We start from the raw sequence: 22,342 nt of genomic DNA on the forward strand, positions 1-22,342 counted from the left end.
CCTGGGTTGGGCGGTAGCCCCTCAGTAATCTGGGGGGTCTGCACCAGGGTGCAGCCAAGGAAGAGGAGCCTTTGCCAGCCTGATGGCCCCGAGGAGGCCAGGGAGCCAGGCCCCTCCCAGAGTCAAGGTGCTCGTGGCGGGTGCGGCTGAACCCATGACGTGTGATCCAGAACCTTCCATCTCAGCACCGCCTGTCCCGTCCAGCTCCCAGCAGCAGACAGAGCTTGTGGCGCCCACAGAGTTGGGAGGAAGCCCCAGAACAGAGGGCCTCGACCTGGGTGGGGGACCCCAGAGCCAGGAACGGGTGGCCAGAGGTGGTCTCCCGTGCATGGCCCAGCTCCTGGCACATCTAAGACAAAGCATGTTTGTAACTCACTTTTATTTCATTTCTTTATAAACTTCCTCTCACATGGAGGAATATATTGTTATAGTCATTAGCTTATCTCTCTTTTCTTTTTTTAAACTCTATGCTAACAGCAATGGAGCCAAGAGGAGGAAAAACATAAGCTACGATAGAAAGGCACTTAGAACCTGTTAGAATACTGATATCCTGGAATGTGCAACAACAGACCGACAACAACGACACGTACGCCGGCCCCCTCGGGCCTGGTCTATCACCGAGTCACATGCTGAGCTAATGTCGCCTTCCTGTGCCCTGTTCCTCTGCTCCTGGGGCTTGAGTCCAACCCCTCGCCCCAAAGGGGACTTAAGGCCTGGGGCCCTTGTGGGGATGGGGGGCCTGGGTCCGGGGTGGGGCGCAAGGGAAGGAGACCAGCTCCCTCCTGCTCTGCTCACAGCCCCTTCAAGGGGCAGAGCCAGCACTGCGGGCCTGTCAGCGGGCCGGGTCAGGGTGACCCCTCTGGGATAGAAGGGCGGTCCAGAAAATGGCGGGTGAGCAGAGAAGCGGCAGAGAGACCCTGGAACTGCACGAGGGCCAAGGGTCCCTCTGTGGCCCTGCAGCTCCCCTGTCCTGCAGCTGGGATGTGGAGGGTGCAGCCCAGGGCATGGCCAAGGCCAGGGCCACCCAGACAGAAACTGGGCCCTCAACGGGAGGGAGCACAAGGGCCCAGGGTGGGGCACGAGACAAGCTGCCGCCCCGTCTGGGCTTGGTGGGGAGAGCCTGCGCCCTGGGCTCCCCTGGTCCCCAGAGTGGGGACACGGAGGGCAGGGCCTCAGTTCAGAGAAGCCAAAGGAAGCAGGCCACAGGACCAGCTGTCCCCTCTGGCTTCCCCTGCCCCCACAGCCTCCTTGGCTGCCTCGCTGCCCCTCATCCCTTGTCGAGCCCAGCTCGTTCCATCCGTGGCCACTGGGACACTCCCGTGCCCAGCACCAGCCTGGAGCCCCGTCTCCTGTGCCAGCTCTGCCTTGGTGCCCCCAGAACAGAAGTCGTGTCTCGGCCTGGGGTTGTCTCTAGACAGCCTCCCTGCTCTAACCACCCTTCAGGCCTCCACAGTCCCAGGCCAGGCCCAGCCCCACCTGTTCTCTAAGCTGGGTGCTTCTCCCAACTCAGGGCTCCCTAAAAGCAGAGGGGTGCAGGGGCAGTCGAGCGGCCAGCCAGCCCAGAGCAGGGACCCCGCCTCAGGCAGTGTGCTGGCCATCGCAGACGGCAGGCAGTAGGGGGCAGCTGGTCAAGCGGGCCTCCCTCCCTCAGCCGGGAGGCGCCTTGTCATGGGGGGAGGTGGCTTCTTGCTGTGGCTTAGCCGTGGCCTGCGTCTGTCTTGCTCTCCCTCTGGAGGGTGGACCAGAGGGAGAGGGGTCAGGAGCCTCCAGAGCAGGGGCCCGGTGAGTAAGCAGGATGGGGTGGGCCTCTATCCCAGGGGACTCCTCCCAGCTCACCACTTAAGGGGGTGGGAGGGAGCCTGGGGCCAGCGGGGAGGACTGAAGCCACTCCAGCTCCACCCCCACTGCTGGGTCAGGGCTGGCAAGTGGGCAAGGGAGAGAGGGTTGACCTATCCAGCTGGCCACGGGATGAGGGAGACAACCAGAGTGGGTGGAGGGCGGGCAGGCGTGGGCCGGAGGTGAGCCAGGCCTCAGCTCCTGGGGGAACGGCTCTCCGCCAGCCAGCAGACCCGGTTCCCCGCTCAGGAGCCCGGGGGGCCTGCAATGCCCTTCTAGCACCATCCTTGCTGCCCAGGGGCACCCCCAGGGCAGGAGGACATTATTGCTATTTCGCAGAAAAGTTTCCGTTCGTCGTCTCGGGGGCAGGCAGGCAGGCAGGCAGGGTTGGGAGCCGCCGGCTTGGCTGCAGGTGGTCGCGTCCACCGAGCGGGATCAGTTCACCACGGCGGGTTTGAGCAGCACAGAGCCGGGCGGGATGACCACCCAGCCGGGGGCGAGCGCCTCTGGGCTGCTGGCGGCTGAGTTGACACCCGTGGACAGGTCAAGCACGGTGCCCGGCAACAGGGGCAAGCCGTCGGGGCTTGGCCGGGAGCGGCCGCCCTCAGTCCTCTCGAGGGGGGTCTTGCGGCCCTCTGAGCCCAGGGCCCTGGCCGGCACGGCCCCACGCCCCTTCTCCCCCTCGGCCTTGCCGCCAGCGGAGCCAGCGAGGAGGGAGACCACGGGCAGGCCCAGTCCGCCAGCCCCAAAGGGCGAGGGCAGCAGCGGGTTCTTGGCCAGGTTGAGGGGCAGGACGGGGCCGGGCAGCCCAGGGCCCATGCCCCCCGCACCCCCGGGGCCCCCGCTGTTGCCACAGGCCAGAGCGCTGAGGTCCAGGGGGCCAGGGGCCAGGGGCAGGGGCAGGCCGGGCAAGCCGGGGCCGCCAAAGAGGGCGGCGGGGTTGGGGATGATGATCTGCGCCCCGCTGACATAGGGGCTGCCATCAGGGGCGGGCAGCGGGGGCTTGGGGGGCGGGCGGAGCTGCAAGAGCTCATGCTGCTCGTGGGACACAAAGTGGCCGTGGGCCTTGATGTGCTTGCGCAGCGAGCTGGGGTCCGTGTAGCGCTTGTGGCAGCCGGGCATCTTGCAGTAGTAGGGCTTGTCCACGTAGTGGGTGCGCGTGTGCTTGAAGCGGTCGCTGGAGTTGGAGTAGCGCTTGTTGCAGCCCTCGTAAGGGCACACGTAGGGCTTCTCGCCTGCGGGGCGGGGCGGCGCCTGCGTGAGGGGCTTCCACCGCCCAAGCCAGCCCCGCCCACCCACTCACCGAGACCTTCCCGAGAACACAGGCTGTCTGATTCGGGGCGGCCGTGTCCCCAGCACCTACACAAGCTCTGACTCCAGTGGCCTGGCTCTGTGTATCCTTGGCCTTGGATCTTTGCTTTCACTGTGATGATAGCGACCCCTTTCGCAAGTAATGACACACAGACCCTGCTGGTGCCTGGCTCACAGTGAGCGCACAGGGGTGCCCTTGACCCTCACTCAGTGGCTCCAGGCTTACACCAGGGCTTCCCTGGTGGCCCAGACAGAAAAGAATCCGCATGCAATGCAGGAGACCAGGGTTCAATCCCTGGGTCAGGAAGATCCCCCAGAGAAGGGAATAGCAACCCACTCCAGTATTCTTGCTTGGAGAATCCCATGGACTGGTGGGCTACAGTCCCACAGTCCCCACGGGAGTCCCAGAATTGGCCACGACTGAGTGACTGACACTTTCACTCACTTTCACCAGTAGCTCCAGATTTACTAAAGGGCTGTCCCCGCCGACCAGGGCTAGCCAGAACCCCACAAGGCTGTGAGCTTTTGAAAGTGTCTCGAGTATAAAACATACACCAGAGGGACTTCCCTGGTGGTCCAGTGGTTAAGAACCAACCTTGCAATGCAGGGGACGTGGATTCAATCCCTGGTCGGGGAACTAAGATTCTCACATGCCTCAGAGCAACTAAGCCTGCGTGCCATGACTACAGAGTCCGTGCGCCAGCAACGAACGATCTCTCATGATGTAACTGAGACCCGAGGCAGTCAAATAAATAAATAAAATACACCCTGGAGTCCACAGACTTTGTGGGAAACGAAGAATTTCAGTGTCCTGTTGATGTTTTAATATTAAAATAAGTACATTTTGAATATACTGGGCTCAAGAAAATGTATCATCGTATTAATAACTCATCTCACCGTGTATTTCTTTATACTTTTTTTTTTTTGCAATGAGCGTGATTAGGAAATTTAAAATTAGGCGTGTGGCTCTGCTGGCCAGTGCTGGCCCTACTGTGCATGCCAGGGTCTGTGAGGGGTGAGCGGACACACCGCTGTCAGAGGGGTCAACCACACGAACACAGTGCCAAGCGTGACGCAGGAAGACGCGTCTGTGCCCCGAGAGCAGGTGGGGCAGTTCTCCCCCCAACAGGACAGGCCCCCCCAGCATGTGGTGCTCGGGAAGGGACGGCCACACAGTGGGGTGCCCTCCAGCCCCACCCTCACCTGTGTGTGACCGGTTGTGGATCTTCAGGTTCTCCAGGCGGGAGAAGCTCTTGCTGCAGGTGGGGCAGCGGTGCGGCTTCTCGTTGGTGTGTGTGCGAATGTGGATAAGCATCTTGTACCTGCTCCGGGGGGGAAGCGGGGTGGGGAGCACGGCTCAGCCACTGGACACTCGGGCCCCCCTTCCTGCCCCTCCCCCCCCTCACCTGGCGTTGAAGCCGCGGCCATGGCGGGCGCAGCCCTCCCAGTGGCAGCAGTAGCCCGCGTCCTTCTCGGGCTTCACGTGGTAGTCGTTGACGTGGTCCACCAGGTCTTGGAGGAGCTCGAAGGGCTGGTTACACTGCGAGGCCAGGATCGTGCTGAGCCCTCGAGGGGGCCGCCCGCCCTGGACCCTGCCCCGCCCAGCTCCGCCAGGCTCCCCGCTCACCTTGGCCCAGCGACACACCAGCTGCTTGGGCAGGGGCAGCTCTGGCGAGAGGCACTTGTCCTTGGGGGCGGTGAGGAAGGAAGAAGCAGGCAGATGCAGGGCCCCCCCGGAGCCCAGCGGCAGGAAGAACTGGAAGGAGCTGGGGACACCGTCCAGGTAGCGCAGCGGCTGGAGCTCCTGGGGGAGGCGGGGCAGAGTGGGTCAGCAGCTCCCGCGGGCCCAGGGGCCCACACCTCTGCCCTCCTGACCCATCTCCCTCTGTCCGGGGGCTGAGCGGTGCCCCACCCAGGACATGTCCCAGCCCAACCTCTGGTACCTGTGCACAGGACCTCTGTGGAAAGAGTCTGTGCAGATATAAGTTTAGAGAATGTCAGCCTGGCTAGGGACCCTAAACCTAAGTGACCAGTGTCTCCACAAGAGAAAAAGGGAGATTTAGAGACACACACAGAGGGGAGGAGGCCATGTGATGACAGAGGCAAAGAGAATGGAGTGACACAGCCACAAGGCAAGGGGCACCTGGAGCTGCCAGAAGCCAGAGGCGGCCAGGGAAGAACCCTCCAGAGCCTTGGGAGGGCGCACAGTCCCATCAGCACGGTGACCCTGGACTTCAGCTTCCAGAATACACTTCTGCCACTTTAAACCACGCAGTTTGTGGTCCTTTGTAACAGTGGCCCCAGGAGGTAAGTGCACCGTCTCGAGAACACACGTCTCCCCCTTACCGGGCCGGTGGGCGCTGTGGGCAGGTCCCCGTTGCCCTGGCGCTCAGGGGACAGCGAGCTGCTGCCGTTGGGGGAGTCCAGCCCAGACGGCGGCGACAAGCTGAGGTCCACCAGGGGGGCTGCAGAAAAGCGTCCCTCCACCTTCTCAGGGAACTTGGGGTTCAGCAGGAAGCCTAGGCAAAGGCAGGATTTGGGGGTGCTGGAGCCAGGAGTCCCGGCAGGCCAGGCCCTCCCGCCCATGACTCCTCCACTGTGACTTGGAGCAGACGGCAGCCATGGCACCCCCATCCCCAGCCACCCCGGAAGCCAGGAATCGGAGCCTCCACAGCCAACAAGAATGACGTTTGCCAAGGTGAGAGCCTGGCCATCGGTTAAGACAGGAAGTACTCATTTTTCAGATGGGGGTGGGCTGGCACACAGGGTAAGTAACTGAACAGGAACTCGACTCCAGGGCCCCTGGCTCCCATCACAGTATCAGGTAAGGACTTAACTCACTTTCCTCCCAGTCCCTTTCTGCCTCAGTGCCCCCTCTGTAATGTGAAAGGTTTGGGCTAGGTGGCCCAGCCCAGATATGGTAGATCTGGTTTTCAGAGATGGAGCATAAGATCTGAGCCTCAAGTAACGCCCCCCCATCCAGAGAAGCACCTGCTGGGCCTGGTCCCCCGTCTGCCTGGCTGGCTAACCACACTGCCTCAGAGCCCAGACGCGGGGCCACAAGGCCTTCTGTTACTACCTATGCGTCCCCAGCTGCCCCTTAAAGCTCCCCCAAATCCACCCAGAGGCCTCAGTCTGAATACTAGCTCTGCTGAGCCAGCTTCAGGAGCTGGGCTGGTCAGTCCCCTCCTCCCAGGGAAGTGTCTCCTGAAGAGATGAACTGCTGGGAGGGTGGGCAGACAGTGTCAGGGGAGGCACCCTAAGTGAGGCTGTGAAGGGCTGTGACTGCATCCAGGTGGGCCCATCGGGGGACGTTTTTCCTATCACCAGGGCTCCGAGATCGCTCCTCTGCCCCGGGCATGCAGTACCTGATGGCGGGGAGCCCGGGGACCCGGGAGTGGGGCTGTCATCCACCAGACCGAGCTCCCTGTGCAGGGCTCGGTGCCGGGCTGCGCTCAGCGTCCTCTCCCGCTTCTCTCTTGCCGCCCGGAGCTTGGTGATGCTCAGCTTCAGGTCGAGCGGCTCGTCCAAGGAGTGCATGGTGGTGGGGGATGGGGAGTGGGGGCGGCGGCGACGGCAGGCAGCGAGGGGCTCCGGAGTTGGTATTCAGGCAGGAACCTGAGAGCGAGCAGGAGCTGTGCTGTGACACTGGGACCCGAGACTCGTCCTCAGGCTGCGCCCACTAAAGCCCACAGGAGCAGAGAGGCAGTGTGTGCGGGACAGTGTGAAGGCAGTCTCCCAGGCAGAGACACCCTCTCGGTGGCCCCGGACAGCAGGTGTATCAGAGAGAGCCAACCACAGACCCGGACTTAATGCATTCACCTCCCGGGAGGCTTTCTGAGAAGCAAAGCTCACAGGGTCCAAGCCTGCCATGAACCAAGCTTTAGTGACGGCCTCAAGCTGCAGAGCTAGGCAGTTGTATAGCCTTCAGATTCAAAGCCAGATCCTCTCCCTGGAACTGGCCGGGCAAGTCCCAAAGGTCATTTCTGACTGGGTGGGAGGTCATGCCTGGGACACATGCTTGATTTAAGCCAGAAGACCCAGAACCAGGCCAGAAGGGCAATGAGTGTCCTCCCAGGTAGCCCTCAAAGGGCCTAGCTACTGACCACTGGGCCAACCCATCCAGGCAGCCCCCTAGGCAACTCCAAGGGAATGAGACCCAGAGCCTGTCACAGGCAAGCCTTGCAAAGCACGGCCTGGTCCCAAGGGTTGGGCGGACAGACAGGTGGCCTTACATTCCAGGGCAGAGGGCCCCACCAGCTGGGGAGCCAGAGGCTATGGGCCACCACCAGGGGGCAGCTGGGGACTATGGCCCAACCAAGGCTAGGGTGGGGGAAGTGATCAGCTGTCTAGTGGTTAGTAAAACACATACATAAATAATGTTTTTAATAGTGATGATACTCTTATTTTGAGTGGTACATTTTCACCACTTCCTTAGAATTTCTCAACGGCATAACGTTCTTCACATGTGAAAAACCCAAGAGCAGGGTCAACTCTTCATTCCAAATTCAAACATCATTTTTTACAGCAGCAAATTTCACATGCTGGGAAACTGTTTCCTTGTGTTTGTTCACTGAGATGATTGCATCCTGACAATCTATCTGCCAAAGAAGATAATCCCTGCCATTCACCGACTCCAGCTCTTCACAGTTTTATACAGAACATCCCCAAGACCAGCACATGGTAAAAGACTTTGTATATTTCACTAGTGTGTGTGCTTGCTGGGCTGCCTGGAGCTCTTTCCATGGAGCAGGATGGGGACCCATGTTCCCAGTCATCTTCTCCAGGACAAGCCCTGAGGCAACACTAACCCAGCCTTGCCCCAGCTCCAAGCCTCCCCTCATCCATCTCCCAGACAAGACCCTGTGTGCGCACAGGTCACAAAGTCCTCATTTTGGGCCCTCTGCTTCTGAGGACACATCCCAAGACCCCAGCACATGACGAAACAACGCTGGAGTCTCTGAGCCTGGGGAGGGGACTGCACATCAGAATATTGGTGGTTGTACTTGGCCGTGGGACCGAAATCTGCGACTTGACTTGTTCCTCCATCAGGTGGGAGCTGGCAGATCTGTCTGGACGCACCCACACGCAGGGCATGCATAGGTCAGGAGTTCTCAGTGATGCCGGGGGCTGGGATCACACTGCCACCTTGTCCCCTTAGGAGCTCCAGTCCTAGACAGGCAGGTGGGTGGGTGACAGTGATAAATGGACCTGGGCCCCCTCCACTCTTCCTCTGTCTGAGCAGGGAGCTGCCCTCTGCCTGACCCACCCCCCAGTGATGTCTGTCTGTCTGTGTGTCTGCCTGTCCCTCCACCTGTTTATTTTTAGACACAGGCCCAGTCCAACCTCCCTGAAGCTGCTCTGTGCTGGGAGCCTGGAAGGGGAGGAAGGAAGTAAATATTTATGCTGATTAAGAATTCAGGAGCCAGGAAGGGCTGGTGGCCTGGTCCTTCAGCTGGCCTAGGGCCACAGGCCTCCCCACAGCCTGTCCCCTGCCCCCTACTCGATCTCTTGGAGGAGACCACAAGGGCAGGATGGTTTGGGAACTGGGAATTCAGACTGACACTGACTCTCACCGGCAGCACTGCTCAAGTAACATCCTTTGGCACCTGCCCACTGCACCCCACCCCACCTCAGGTCCCCGCCAGAGGGGAACCAGGGAGGAACCATGGGTCACCTCGTTTTGGAGACTTGCAGGAGACACTACCTCAGCTCAGAAAAAGGGAGGACCCCAAAAGGAGCTAGTCTCCCAGGGTGAGGCTGGGACTCCAGCACCCCCTGAATCAGCAGACCAAGTCCCCAGAGACCCCACCCTAAGCCCCCTACTTCCTGCCACTGGTCCTGCCCTGGAAACAGGGGGGTTCATTCTGATGGAGCCAGAGCAAAGCCAGGAGACCGAAACTGGTCACTCCTAGAAAAGGAGGAAGGATCAGCCCCTAAAACCCACAGCTCCCAGCACTCCCCAACCCCAGGCTGTCCCCATCCATCCAAGGGTAAGACGCCTGTGACACTCCTTCCTGCTTTGACCGTGGCCAACCTGGAAGTGTCCCCTTTCAAGGGGGGTGGCCAGTTCTGGGCTCGGGCTCTGCTCTTTGTTCCCGGGCTGGATGAAGGGGGGCAGGCGAGAGCTAGTGTCACTTCTCTTGGGCCTCAGAGGCCCTGAGAGGGACCTACCCGCGCCAGAACCCCGGGACTGGCGCGACAATCACCCCCCCCCGTAGGCCGGCCAGCCAGCCATCACCAGATTGATTTTTGAGGGTGGGAGGATGGACACTCGGTGTTTGTTTTCCGGATAAGGACTGGGACCCGCCTCGCCGAGAGCAGAGGCAAGTTTCTTAGGCAGCGCGGAACCCAGAGAGGGCCGGTGCCCAGCGGGTGCCGCGCGGAGCCTGGTTGCAGAAGCCCCGGCCCAGTTTCCCGCTAGTCGCGAGGTGACCCCACGGGAGCCCTGCTACCGCGGGGTTGTGCGATTCACCGATCGCTGGAGGGGGTGGTTAGGGAGGCGGCGCCGAGGTGGCCGCGCGGCCGGGCGCCGCTGCTCCAGCTGCGAAAGGAACTAATTAGGGCGGAGGGAGCGGGAGGAAGCGGCGTGGGGCGGGAGCGCGCGGGGACCACCGGGGCGGCGGGGGCGGGGCGGGGTCACCCCGAGGGTGGGCCGCGCTGGCCCTCGGGGGGCCGGCCCCCGCCCCGCCGCGCCCGCCGGCCTGGCGCAGACAATGGCCGCTATTGTGCGCCCGCCGGCCGCGCGCAGACGGCCCCCAGCTGCAGCTCCCGCAGGGCCCTGCCGGCCCTACCTGGCGGCGCGGCCAGCCCCCGGCGCAGGGGCGGAGCGGGCGCGCGGCGGGGCCGGCCCCCGGGGAAACTGAGACCCGGGGAAGGCCCCGCCTCCGCCAGGTCCCGCAGCGAGGGGCGGCGCGCGGACCCTAAAGGGGCGGGGTGTCTTTATCTACCACGCTCCCAACAAGTGCCCGGAGGCATCTGTGCGCCCCAGCCCTCTAAAGCCGCTGCTGTTGCGCACAGATGAGGAAACTGAGGCTCAAGGTCACCAGCCTAATAGGAGCCGCTGGCAGGAATCTGTCCTGGAGAAAGCCCCTCGTCACTGCTTGGGAGAGGCCCGCTGGCTGGCCCTGAGCCGGGAGAAGTGCAGGTGTGCATGGAGGCGTTGAGCTCAGCACACCCCACTAAGAGGCACTCAAGGTCTCCTTGGCAAAAACGGAGGATAGGGTCCGCTGTAAGATGGCCCCCACCGTCCCGCCCACCCACAGCTGCGAGGAGCCAGGTGAGTGGAAGCCAGGATAGCAGTGTTGTCAGGCAACAAGAGGCACACCCCTTATTCCCAGGTGATGGGGGTGTAGGGTGTGGGGGGGTAGTCCTGACTCTGCCCTTTGGTCAGCCATGACCTGTCCAGACTAGGACTAGGACAAGGGCCCAGGAGGCACTTCTCAAAAGTCCACGTGGCTTTCTTGCTATGGAATGAAAGCAGAAGCAAGTCCCTGGCTTTCCCTGTACCCATCAGCTCCCACCTGCTCAGAGGATGTCCCCTGCGTCTGGTACAGGGACCAAAACCATCAGTACAGGGGTCCTATGGGGGGAAGTTGAGGGCCGGGACGGGACACCGCTTGCCCACATTGCACAAGTGGGTGGCAAGCCTGGGACTGGGAGCCGAGGACGAATATCACCACCATCCACCAGCTGCTGATAGTCGGGCAACGTACCAGCACCTGTTTAAGTCAGGTGCTGTTTCATCCCCATTTTACAGATGCAAAAACCGAAGCTCAGGGAAATGAAGTGAACTGTCTCGGGTCACACAGCTTGTCTCTGGCAGAGCTGAGTTTCAAGCCCAGGTGAACCCAGAAGCCGTGTTCACCCATCAGCACCCCTGGGGCCCCTGGATTTGGGAAGGAGCAGGCAAAGGGGCTCTGACTTCCCACCCCCATCCTGTCCAGGGGTTTGTGGGAGCTGCATGCCGAACCCCTGAGGGGCAGTAGGCAGTGAGTGGGTGCTGGAGGGGCCGACCATTGGGGGCCCGCAGGGAGGCTTGGAGAGCTGAGGACAGACATGCTGCCAAAGCAGACTGCCCCACAGCCCCGCATTCCTGGGAGCCGCTGTTGCACCCTGCTCTGGCCAAGGGCTCCGCCCTCCTCAGCCGCCCAGCAGTGGGAGCCCGAGGCAGGGGCAGGCCTCTCCTCAGACCCTGCTTCCTGAGCAGGCTACAAAGCAGGGCTCCGTATGGGTCAGACCACCCGGTCTCCAATTTGGCTCTGCCACGTCCTGCCCACGTGAGTCAGGGCAAGTCACCCCCCAGTCTGGGTCTCATTATCCTCGTCCCTAAATTAAGATAATAATAATACTGCAGGGAATGGCACCCCACTCCAGTGTTCCTGCCTGGGAAACCCCATGAACAGAGGAGCCTAGTGTGCTACATACAGTCCATGGGGGTCGCAAAGAGTCGAACATGACTGAGCGACTAAACACACACACAATAGTGTAAGACAACCCCCTCCATTGGATTTTGGGGAGAAATCAATACGATGATGCCCATCGAATGACTACTTTAGTGTTTCCCCCTGTTATGTGATATTCAGCACCTAGAACAGTGCCGGGCACATAGTAGGTGCGTAATTAAACTTGTAAATAAACTGTCACCCGCACTTGAGTCCCCCAAGTCTTTGGCCAGTTGGGGGGCTGTGAGGACAGAGGGGACCAGCCCTCCTGCTGTACCCACAGACCTAGAGTCACCCTAGTCACCCTCACCTGGGAGAATCCCTGCTTCAGCTGAGGACACAACTAAACAAGCTTGTGCCCCTGAGAGGGAGGGCCGCAAGCCCTGCTGTCCCACAGGGTGGCCCCAGCTGGCCCCAGTCCGCTTTCAGAACCCGACTGCATCAAAGAGAGAGCGCTGGGAGGCCCCGGACAGTTTCTGAGCAGCCCTGGAAGAAACAGGCCTCCTCCAAGGACCCAGAGAGGGGCTTATCCTGAGGGCTCGGCCCAGGCAGGTCCCAGAAGAGGGCCCAGTGTGGGGCAGACAGTACTTCCTGGAAAAGCGTGGGGTTTCGCCTTTCCTGGGAACCTCCAGATTGGAAAGCAGACCCTGCCCTCACCCAACATGGGCGCTCAGCCAGCACACAGATTGGAGGCGGGGCAGCTTCTCCAGGTCCCCTGGAGGCTAGACCCTGCCCAAGACGAAACCCACGGCCCCCAGGTGACACAGCCAGGGCCAAGCTCTCTGCTCAGCCATAAAGGCCTTGGGGAAGCTCCCAGCTGGGCAGCACCTGAGCAGGGGTGTAGGCTGGGAGCCCCCATTTGGGTGCATACCCAGAGTCACCTGGAGCAGGGCATGGCAACCCACTCCAGTATTCCTACCTGGAGAATTCCATGGACAGAGGAGCCTGGCGGGTTACCGTCCATGGGGTCGCAGAGAATTGGACACATGCACGCCCCTGCATGCCTCTGGGGCTCTTGCTAGTGGCTTATGGACCTTAGGGACCCAGAGTCTGGTTATCAGGTCCCAGTCTCCCAGCCACCCCTCTGCAACTTGGTTTCCTCATCAGGAACACAGGCGCCATGGATAAGGTGCCAGCTCACAGGGCAAGCTTGCCTGGCACCTGGCACACAGGCAGTGCCAGCAACTGGTAGCCCTGAGGATTCTTGTTCCCAACCCTGGGCTGGGTGAGGGGGCCCCACACAGTAACTCCAGGGTCACCCCGATGGGTCAGGAAGCACTGCTGCTGGAAGGCCAGCAGCTGGCTCGCCCACGCCCCTCCCCAGCTCCAGCTCCCTAGGATCCACACTTCCCTCCCCAACGCCAGCAGGGTGACACCAGGATGGGGTGGGGGGTGCAGCTCAAACACAGACACACACACCGTCCAGCTGCGGGGCCCAGCCTGGCACAGAGGCCTCCCCTGGCTGGGTGGCTCCAGGCCCATCAAGGCGGGCCCCCGCCCCCTGCTGCCTGCTCGCCTGCAGCCACCTTTGCACAACTATGTCTGGTATTTTCCTGTCTGCCCAGCTTGGGGGGGGAGGTGGTGCGTGGGGCTGTGAGCACTGCCCGCACCTGGGCCTGGGCCAGAGGGGAGCCCGCCAAGCAGCCCCCACGCCCGGGGCCAGGGGTGGGGGGCTGCGGGTGAAGAGGGAAGGGCTGGGCCCTGGGCTGCCCAGATCCTGGGGAGGGGCCAGAAGCAGGGGAGCCAGACGGAGACACCCACCCGGAGGCAAGGCTCGGGCACGGCCCTGGACCCTGCCAGGCAGTGCCACTCACAGTAGGCGGGCAGTGCTGGGCACTTGGCCAGTGCTCTCGAGGGCCTGCAGAGGCGTTGGCCAGCATCCCATGGGACATGGATGGGCACCCCCCAGACATAGAGGCACACGCGTATGTGTCACACCTGTGCACATGGGACACAGCAGGTAACCAGCGTCAGGGTCCTAGAGTCAGGACTCTGGGGCTTGTGGGTGGGAGCAGGGGTGAGGCCCAGTCCCCACCGAGGAGGAAACACTGCGCTCTCCCACACCGACCCTGGCTGCAGGACGAGACCAGGAGTGCCTCCCGTGTCCTGGGAGGGAGGGCCCACCTTCCCCCCACAGCCCAGGGATAGGGATCAGGTCCACTGGGAACAGCACCCGCCAACTCACAGGGCAGGAGGCAGTCAGCGGGTTCTGGACTTCGGCCCTTCCCTCCACCTCATTTACCAACTACTCAGTTATGCATTCCAACACCAGGCCCTCCGCTGGGTCCTGGGGGCCCACAGATGAATGAGAATGAAGGTCACCCAGCCTGCACAGAGGCGAACAGTGTCAGAAGTGGGCTGCTAAGATCCACGTTGGCCACATGGACAGGGGGCGGCAGGCTGGGGCACTCAGGAGTGCGGCAGGCCAGGAATGGTCAGTGTGCCTCCCCTACGCCATCTTTGTCCATCCTCAGGACCCTGGGAGTTAGGTGCTATCCTCTCCACTTTCCAGATGGGGAGACCAAGGCTCAGAGTGGTTCCACTATCTGCCAAAATCACAGAGCTTATCAATAGCACAGCTGGGATTCACCTCCAGGCTCCAAAGCCCACAGTCTGCACCCAACACAGCAGAGGCCTGGAGGTGTGGCCCCAACTGACCCACAGCAAGTCTCCCTGTCATTCAGCAAAGGAGGAAGTCCAAGAGAAAGGCCAGGCGGCAGTGGGCAGTGACCTGGAGGGCTCTGGGGAGCCATGGAGTGCTCTATACAGGAGACTGCCATCTTCCTTTCCAGCCCATCTTCTATCCCCAGACTCTCCCCTTCAGCACCTCCTTCCTCAGGATTACCTGCCTCTTGCCAGCCTGATGCTCCCCACTCAGGTGCTAGCTCCTGCCCCACAACCTTCCACACGTCCATATTCTCCTCCAGCAGCTACCCTCCTCTGACCTCCTCCAGCAAGTCTCCCGGAATTCACCCTCTTTGCCTTCTGCAGCCACACGTGGGCTGTTCTTCCAGGTGCCTCAGAGTTAAGCAAGGGACCCGCCTCTGTCCCCACAATGCTGAGGGCAGCCTCCCTAGCCTGCAGTGCCTTGTGCTGCCTGGCATAGGTGCCCTGGTCCAAGTCCTCACTAACGCCACTCCTTCTACCAGAGTGAACTGGGCAGCAGTTGAAGTGCTGCTGGGGCCTCAGACCCAGAGAACCAGACCTGCTCCTAATTTGATGTGGACAGGGCTCTGGGCTTCAGTTCCCCCATCAGTGAAAGGAGGGGGCCGGCCAAGAGTAGGACCAGAGCTTGAACTTCCAAACCATCCCTCTAAGGGCACCATCATACCTGCCCTTCACTTTTCTCCAACACCTGGTACTGACAGTTTGCTGAGGGGATGAATCTATTGGTGGTACCTACCAGACGGGTGAGGTGTGTAGGGGCTTAAGGCCCAAAGAGGGAAGTGGCTTGCCCACAGAGGTTTGGGGCGAGAGACACAGGAGCAGATCTGGGTGGTGAGGGTAAGGCATAACCCTGGTGGGTTAAGATGACCAGAAGGGTCCAGTTCCCCCAGCTTCATCTCCTGCCATCACCACCACCCCCCCCCGCCCCGATCCCCTCAACCCTGGCACAGAGCCTCCCCAGAACAGCTGTAGACCAGGCCCAGCAGGGGCTCCAGCACGAACTCTGGACTCCACCCCTGCGCCCTCTTCCCAGCCACCCTGCCCCGCCCCTGCTCCCACTCTGGGCAGGAAAGCAAGTCCAGAAGCCAGGGGCCGTCTCTAAACCCAAAGGAAACACCCACTGGGTGGGGCCATGCCAGGCCTGGCCTGTTTCAGACTCTTGGGGCCCAGAGCCCACGGAACCACTCAGGGTGTCCACTAGGTGTCCTGAACCGGGGATTTGGGGGCTCGGCCTGGAGGAGGAGATAGCCAGCAGCACTGGAGTGGGGAACACTTTGGAGCAGGCCGGACCATGGGGGGCCCCACAGCCTTGTGGGGAGGGGGACATCACAGCTCTGAGTCAGTCAGCCTGGGAGTGTGGTGATAGGGGTTGGGTCGGGGGTGGGGGGTCCTGGACACAGGAAGGAGTGGCCCTGGGGAGAAATGGCTCAGGCAGGCTGGGACTTGCCAGGCAGACCCAGGTGGACTGTGGGGGGAAGGGAGAGAGGCTTCCTCCGGACACAGCTGCCCCCACACTGTGCAGAGGACCGCGGGCAGCAGAGAGGCAGGAGGGGCTCTGGACTGAACTGACATTTCAGGGGCCAGGGCCATGCAGTCCGAGGCTCTGGCTCCCCTCTGGCCCTCTCTGACCCCAAGTGACCCTGAGCCAGGCCCTAAAATCTCCAAGCCTCAGTGTCCGCCTCCCACCTCCTTGCTGCCAGAGTCCCAGTGGAATGCTAGCCTGTGACCCTCAGTCAGCCAGGCAGGAACGTCTTCCTGGAGGCTCCCAGGGCTGAGTCAGGCAGCTCAGCAGTCTCCTGGGGCCTCCGCAGGTTCCCACCCGCCCTTGGCAGAGACTGGAGGAAGGGGCCAGGGGCCGGGGGCCGGGGGCCGGGGGCCAGGGCCGAGCCCTTCTGCAGACAGCCATCTGCCGGGACTGGAGTTCCATGGACACACGCAGGTCACATGCCAGGCCCGCTCTGTGCAGGGGACTACCTGGCTGTCTAGCAGGAAGACAAAGGACCTTCGGAAGCTCCAGCCAACCGCCCCCCAATGGTTACGTCCCTGGAAGAGTCTCAGCTCCCGCCACCCATCCCCCACCAGGGGCACGTGGAGCAGATGGAAGCCCTCCTCCCCCGGCCAATCACCTCCCATCTCTGTGCCCTGGAGGCCCCTCCCCACCTGGCTACCAGTTAACCAGACCCTCCATCCATGGCGGGGCGGCGGGGGGGGGGGGGCGCAGAGCCAGAGCTCCCTGCCCCTCAAGGTGCCCAGAGCCAGGGCCTCTACCCGGCCCAGCCTGAGAAAGCTTGAAGAGACATGTCCTGGGAAGAAGGCATGTCAGACCCCAGGGAGGGGGGCTGCCTGGAGCTCCCTGGGAGGGGTCCCACAGCCCCAGAGCTGGAATGGGAAAGAGGACCAGGGTCCCCTGCAGCCCTGGGCCAGCCTCGGCTCCCCCATGGAGAAGTCTGGAGCTGAGGCCAGGAGGATCAGTGCCAGGAAAGGATGGAGGCGTGGGGCCCGGTGCACACAGCTGCTAGGGCCAGCTCGGGCTCCTCTCTTGTGCCAGGCTGGGAAAGTGGCCACCAGACCCCACCGCCACCCTCCAGAGCCATGGCAGACCCAGGAACTCAGGCCCAGACGCCCATCAGCCCTCCTCCATCCTGTGCCTCGGTTCCCACCAAGTAGGGATCAGTGGGTCTCTCTCAAGAAGCTCGTGTAGCAATTTCAGGTGAAGGATGTCAATGCCTGTGATGGCCACTGGAAGGCATCCTGTGGATTTTCTCAGGCAACTGTTAGAGGCGTCCCCCACTGCGGCTCCATCGTCTGACCCACTTCACCTCCCCCCCACCCCCACCTCCGGGACCTTAAGCTAGCATTTTTACTAGTTGGAGAGACAGCAGGGGTTTGTAGGGCCAAGTTGGAGCCTGGAGAGAGATCTGGGTCTACTCCAGACTGTGCCACTACATAAGACATCCCCCAACCCAAGTAAGTCCTTTCCTGTCCAGGTGTCCGGGTCACCCCAACCGTGGCTGATGAGCAAAGCACGAGTGGTCCTGGTTGAAAATGCAGGTCCCTACCCCCAGAGTGGGATTGAGGCAGCCACCTGGGAAACCTCGGGGGCAGATGTGTCTCAAGGGCCTGGCAAAAGCTGTGATCTCTCCCACCCAGGGCTAGCGGTATCCACCCTTACCTGGCCCTGGGCATTCTCAGAGAGCTTAGCCCCCAGACTCATGTCTGGGCTGCAGCCCATCTCTAGGACCCTTTCACAAGCCTAGAGAGGGGAGGCAATTTGGGTTGGGGGAGATCAGCATCTTTTGGCTGGCCCCAGAGACCCCCTCACCAGCCATGGACACGTCCCACCTCTGAAAAGGGTGCTTATCGAGATGAAGGGAGGACCAGCCAGCATCTTCCAGGGGTCACCCCTCTGGCCTCACTGTGAAATATGAAATAATAATAAGCACAAAAGAGGAAGACCCAGCCCCACTGTGCCAAGCTCAGGGCCTCTCCACTGCAATCTGCATTTCCAACTTGGGTAAGGGGCCTCCTCAGCACCGCCTGGGACATGGAACCTGGGGAGGCGTAGAGCACTCGAGACAGCCCCCACCACCAGCGTGCCTCTCAGCGCCAGGGTGCAGAGGCCCACCCCAAACGCCTCCCAGAGAGCTCAGCTGCACGCCCCAGTCCCACATCTGGTCCCCCGGCCACAGCTGTCACCACCCTCGCCCATCCTGGGATTACCCCAAACTCTGCCTGGCACCCGTCCCCGCCCTCTCGCCCAAGTGGGAAACTCGGATGCCAGGCAAGCCGAGCCGGGGTAGATGGAAACGCAGAGGGGAAAATGTTGTCAGGAAAAACACATTCTTCCTTCTGTACCACAGCTCAGACCCTGGGAGGATTAGGTGGTCGATGATACTCCCACCACCTGGGCCAAGGCCAGGCCAGGAAAGGAGGGAAGAGGGATCCACAGGGTGGGGTTGAGAGGGGTCCAGACCCTCTGACACGCCCAAGGGAGGGGCCCTGGCAGAGCTCTGTCTTCCCCAGGCCAGGGTGCACCGTCGCCCTGTCACCCTCTCACCCTCGGCGGCGAGCGGGCGCTCCCAGCAAGGCAGGGAGCCTGGGCAGGAGAAGACATCGCTGTGGCTACCCATTTGCAGTTGGGCTTTTCAGAAACAACAAAAGCCTTGGGGGGTGGGGCGGGACTCAGTTCACACGATTGTTTAAAATGAGGTTGGATGTCTGTGGCATTCAGTTATTCATCCTGGCTCCACCCACGGATAATTGAGAGTTGGCTTTTGTTGGCCTCAGCCCCCCTCTCGGCATCCCCCAACCCCAGGTCTTCTCGTGGACTCTGCAGTCCTGGAAGATCACCTTGTACAACTCTTTGGTTTTACAGATGAGGAAACTGAGACTCAGAAAAGGGAAGAACCTAGCTGGGCCAAGGACCCTCGGGAGTTGGTGGCGCAGCCAAAAGTCAAATCCAGGACGTCAGACTCCCAGGCCAGGGGCTTTTCCCACTCACCCTCCAGGCTGTGGCCCAGTTCCAGCAAACCCCCCAAAGCCACTGACCCCAAAAGCAGTGGTGCCTGGAACCGGGGTGACTCACTGTCTGGCTTCCTGGGGCACCTCCTCCCCACCAGTGAGGGAGAGACTGGCAGGTGTCCCTGTGTAGAGAGTCAGGAGCAGGGAGAGCCACCCCCCCAGAGGTCCAACACCAGGGTCACTCAGGGGCCGAAGAGCCCCAGCTGGAGGGATTTAACATCAAAGGTCAAAGGTCACAGACAGGGAAGGGCGGGCAGGCATAGGGGTCAGAGGGTCAGCGTTAATGGCAGCTCCGGAAAGGAGGGGGAGGGGAAGGAACTAAGGAAAACAGGGCCCCTCCCAAGGGGTCCTCAACTCCCATAAATGGTGCCCAAGCCCCTGGCACTGTCTCCAGCTCAGACTGCAGACGGGGCCACGCCAAGCTGGGCTGGAGCTCAGAAAGGGGTGTCCCTGGGAGGGGGGGTCCAGGTGCAGCCCTTCCCCCAGTGCGGGCCAGAGTCAGCTGGGAGGCCCAGCCTGGGCCCAGAGGGGAGAAGAAGGAGCAAAGGGGAGGCTCGGAGGTCATGGAGAGGATGTGTGAGCGGGGCTGGAACAGATGTGGCGGGTGGGCACACTGAATCCCCTTCCCAGAGCATTTTCCAAAGCTGCCCGTGAAGCCCCACTCTCCCTCCTGGATGCCAGGACCAGGCATGCTGGATCTTCACATGGCCGCCTCCAAGGACCACAGCTCAGGCCCTGTCCCTGGCCCAGACCAAGAACCATGGGAGCCCAGGCCTTGGCCAGGTCCCCAGCTGGCCTGGCTGCCCCCTCAGTGTCAAGCACTCCCTCCAGAGCCAAGATCCTGGGCTGTGATGGCTGGGGGCCCAGGGCTCCTCCCAGGATCCCTTCCCCGCTTCCCAGGCCCCAGGGTAGGGCTGGGCAGCTCCCTGCAACCATCCCTGCCCAGGGTGGCCAGCCAGGCGGGCCCTCCTGGACAGGCCCACGGGCGGCAAGCTGCCCTGCTGTGGCCTGAGTACCCGGCTGGGCAGGGCAGTGTGCCAAGGCCTCCAGGTGCCAGCCTGGATTCCAGCCCCATCCCAGGGGGCCTGCGGGGAAGCAGGGCGCAGGCATCTCCCTCCTTCGGGATGCACCTGCCTCGCCCCCTCCTCCCGCCTGCTTCGGACCCTCCCTCAGGCGGGCTGGAAACCCCTGCCCTCCCAACTCGGCCAGGTCCTCCTGCGTGCACGCGGACAGCAGCGGGGAACAAGTGCTGGACAGGACGCCAGCTCCCAGTCCTGATCCCCGGCCCGAGGGAGGCCGGGGCGAGCCAGGGGCAGCTTCCCTGGACCCGAGAGGAGACACCTCTCAACTCCCGTCCTAGGAACAGCCGCGCCGTGGGAAGGGGCGGCTGCCCGGCTGCCCCAGACAACTTCGTGCCCGGCCTTGGGGTGGGGGGGCCCTCTCACCCCGCAGCGCGCCCCCCGCCGCGGCCGCCCAACTTCCCTGCCGAAGTTTGCTCCCTCCTGGGGCCCGGCCGCGGCTCTGCCCGGCCTCCGGACAGACGGAGGTAAGGAGGGAGGAGAGCGAGCGACGGAGGGACGCGGCCGGGGGAGCCGGCGAGGGAGCGAGCGCGCGAGCCAGCGAGCGGAGGGAGCGAGCGCTGGGGCCCCGGCGAGGGCTCACAATGGCCCGGGGCGAGGCGCGGACTCGCGGGGGAGGCGACCCCCGGGTCCCGCAGCCCCCGCCGACAGGCCAGCCCCTCCCGCCGCTCCCCTTCCCCACGGCGCGATGCCCGGGGGGGGCGGGGGGGCGCTTCTTACCTCGGCGGCGGGGGACGGTCGGGCTCCCGGCTGCGGGCTCCGGCGGTCGGGGGCGGCGGGGGAGCGAGCGGGGGAGGGGGCCGGGCGGGCGGGGGCCGGGGCGCGAGGCTCACCGGGCGCGGGCTCCCCTGGCACGGCCGCCCGGCGCCCGGCCGCTCCGCCACATCTGCAGCTCCGGCAGGGAAGGTGGCCGCGGCGGCCGGGCCGTGCGGGGATGTCTTAGCGAGGGAGGGAGGAGGGAGCCGGGAGGAGGGACCGGCGGGCCGCGGAGGAGGGGAGGAGGAGGGGCGCGGGGGGCAGCCTCCCCCCGCCTCCCTCCCCCGCTGCTTCCCTCCCAGCAAACCCCTCTCGCCGCCGCGGCCCCAGGCCCGGGGCGCCAGCTGCCAGGCGGGGCGTGCGCGTCGGGGGGAGGGGGCGGCCGGGAGCCGGCGCTGGGCCGGGGGAGGGGCGGAGGGGAGGAAGGGAGGGGGGCGCGGCCCCGGGGAGCGGGAGCCGGGAGGGAGGGGGCGCCGGGCCGCGGCCGGGCGGCGCGCGCGTCCCCTTCGGCCCCATCGGCCCCATCCTCGCGTCCCCCCCTCCGCGGCCCCGCCCCCGGCCCGAGGGCAGCGCTAGGACACCGCCTGGGAGGCGGCCTGGGGGTGGCGGGCGCGCGGCCGGGGGGGTTGGCGGGGAGGGACGTCCCGCCCTCGGGGAAGCCCGGAGAGGGGGCGGCGCGCAGAGGAGGACCGGCGGGAGGGCGTGTGGGCCCTGAGGAAAAGACCCGAAGACCGGGAAGATGGAGGAGGTCGCGGCGGCCGAGGGGGCGGGGGCCCCTCGTCTGCCTCCCGCGGGGTCACCTTGGCCAGGCCCCCAGCGGCCCGGGGCGGCGGGGAGGGCGGCGGCAGTGCCTCTCCGCGGGCCCTGATTTCTCCGCCCAGCCCAGTTCCAGGAACGCGCGGGCAGCGCCCGGCGGGCAGAGGCCCGGGCTCCGGGTTCGGGGCGGCCAAGCGAGGGTTCGAGGCTGGTCTCAGCCCCTCCTTCCCGTCCGACGTCAGGCTGCTGGTCCTCGCCTTGTCCTCAGCCTCAGTTTCCCTCTCGGTGGAATAGGAAGGAGTCCCCACCGCGGTCTTGGTGCCAGCATTTGGGGACAACCTGCATCGTCAGCGCGAGCGCCTGCGAGGGTCGTTGATCGCGCCTGGACCCTCAGCGCCCAGCGCGATGCAGGCGGTTAGGAAGTGCAAGGAGTGAGAAATCAGCTGCAGCCGGCTAAGTTGATTTCCACCTCCTGAGATTGAATCCCAGACTCGAATTCTTTAAGTGTGTTTTGTTTGGGTCAACCCGGAGACCCCGCCCAATTATCTTCTTAATGTCCGGTGGCAAATCTTGGTTCAAAAAACAAACCCTCCTGGTGTTGGCCAGCGCAACCAGTTGGCCTTGAGGAGTCCGGGAGAGGAAAACCATGCACTCTAAGCGAGGCGTCTTGATTCTGGGTGTCATTTTGCTTTCATTCGTGCGCTTGCCCGGTCAGAACCTGAGAGGAGCAGGTCTTCGTCACTCAGCGTCCTCGGTGCCTGGCCCCGCGCGCCCGCACATAGTGGGTGCTCAGGATACGTTTCTGGGATGGACACAGGGCAGGTGCTCATTCCATCTTCGGTGGTCACGTCGGTGTAGTAGTGCTCACGACTGCTGGGTGAATGGGCACATAATTGGTGCTGTGAGCTGTTATGTGGGCAGGTAGTAAATGCTCATTACATTTCCAGCAAACGGATACATAATAGGTTGCAT

General features: G+C 63.0%; 1 protein-coding gene across 2 annotated transcripts; it reads right to left on the reverse strand.

Annotated features, from left to right (window-relative positions):
- Positions 1-372: 372 nt before the first annotated feature.
- On the reverse strand, positions 373-21,108 carry GLIS2 (GLIS family zinc finger 2). 2 transcript variants are annotated; one of them, XM_055409376.2, is made up of 7 exons: positions 20,579-21,108; positions 6,516-6,765; positions 5,494-5,666; positions 4,775-4,951; positions 4,554-4,687; positions 4,351-4,469; positions 373-3,071 (listed from the first exon to the last, which is right to left on the reverse strand). In XM_055409376.2, the coding sequence occupies exons 2-7, from the start codon at positions 6,685-6,687 to the stop codon at positions 2,272-2,274; spliced, it is 1,575 nt and encodes a 524-aa protein (XP_055265351.2). In that variant the 5' UTR covers positions 6,688-6,765; positions 20,579-21,108; the 3' UTR covers positions 373-2,271. The 2 variants fall into 2 exon arrangements, with proteins under 2 accessions (XP_055265351.2, XP_088689222.1); XM_088833096.1 differs by lacking the exon at positions 20,579-21,108 and having other exon boundaries at positions 6,516-8,399.
- Positions 21,109-22,342: the final 1,234 nt, after the last annotated feature.

The sequence above is a fragment of the Moschus berezovskii genome, chromosome 27 (assembly GCF_049115385.1).
Source record: "Moschus berezovskii isolate FMDL1 chromosome 27, NW_MosBer_1.0, whole genome shotgun sequence".
Classification (NCBI taxonomy): Eukaryota; Metazoa; Chordata; class Mammalia; order Artiodactyla; family Moschidae; genus Moschus; species Moschus berezovskii.

Coding starts and splice junctions, on each gene's coding strand:
- GLIS2 (XM_055409376.2), bottom strand. CDS start 6,687: ATGCACTCCTTGGACGAGCCGCTCGACCTGAAGCTGAGCATCACCAAG. Junction 5,667..6,515: donor CCCGGGCTCCCCGCCATCAG/GTACTGCATGCC, acceptor GCCTTTGCCTAG/GCTTCCTGCTGAACCCCAAG. Junction 4,470..4,553: donor GGCCGCGGCTTCAACGCCAG/GTGAGGGGGGGG, acceptor CCCCCGGAGCAG/GTACAAGATGCTTATCCACA.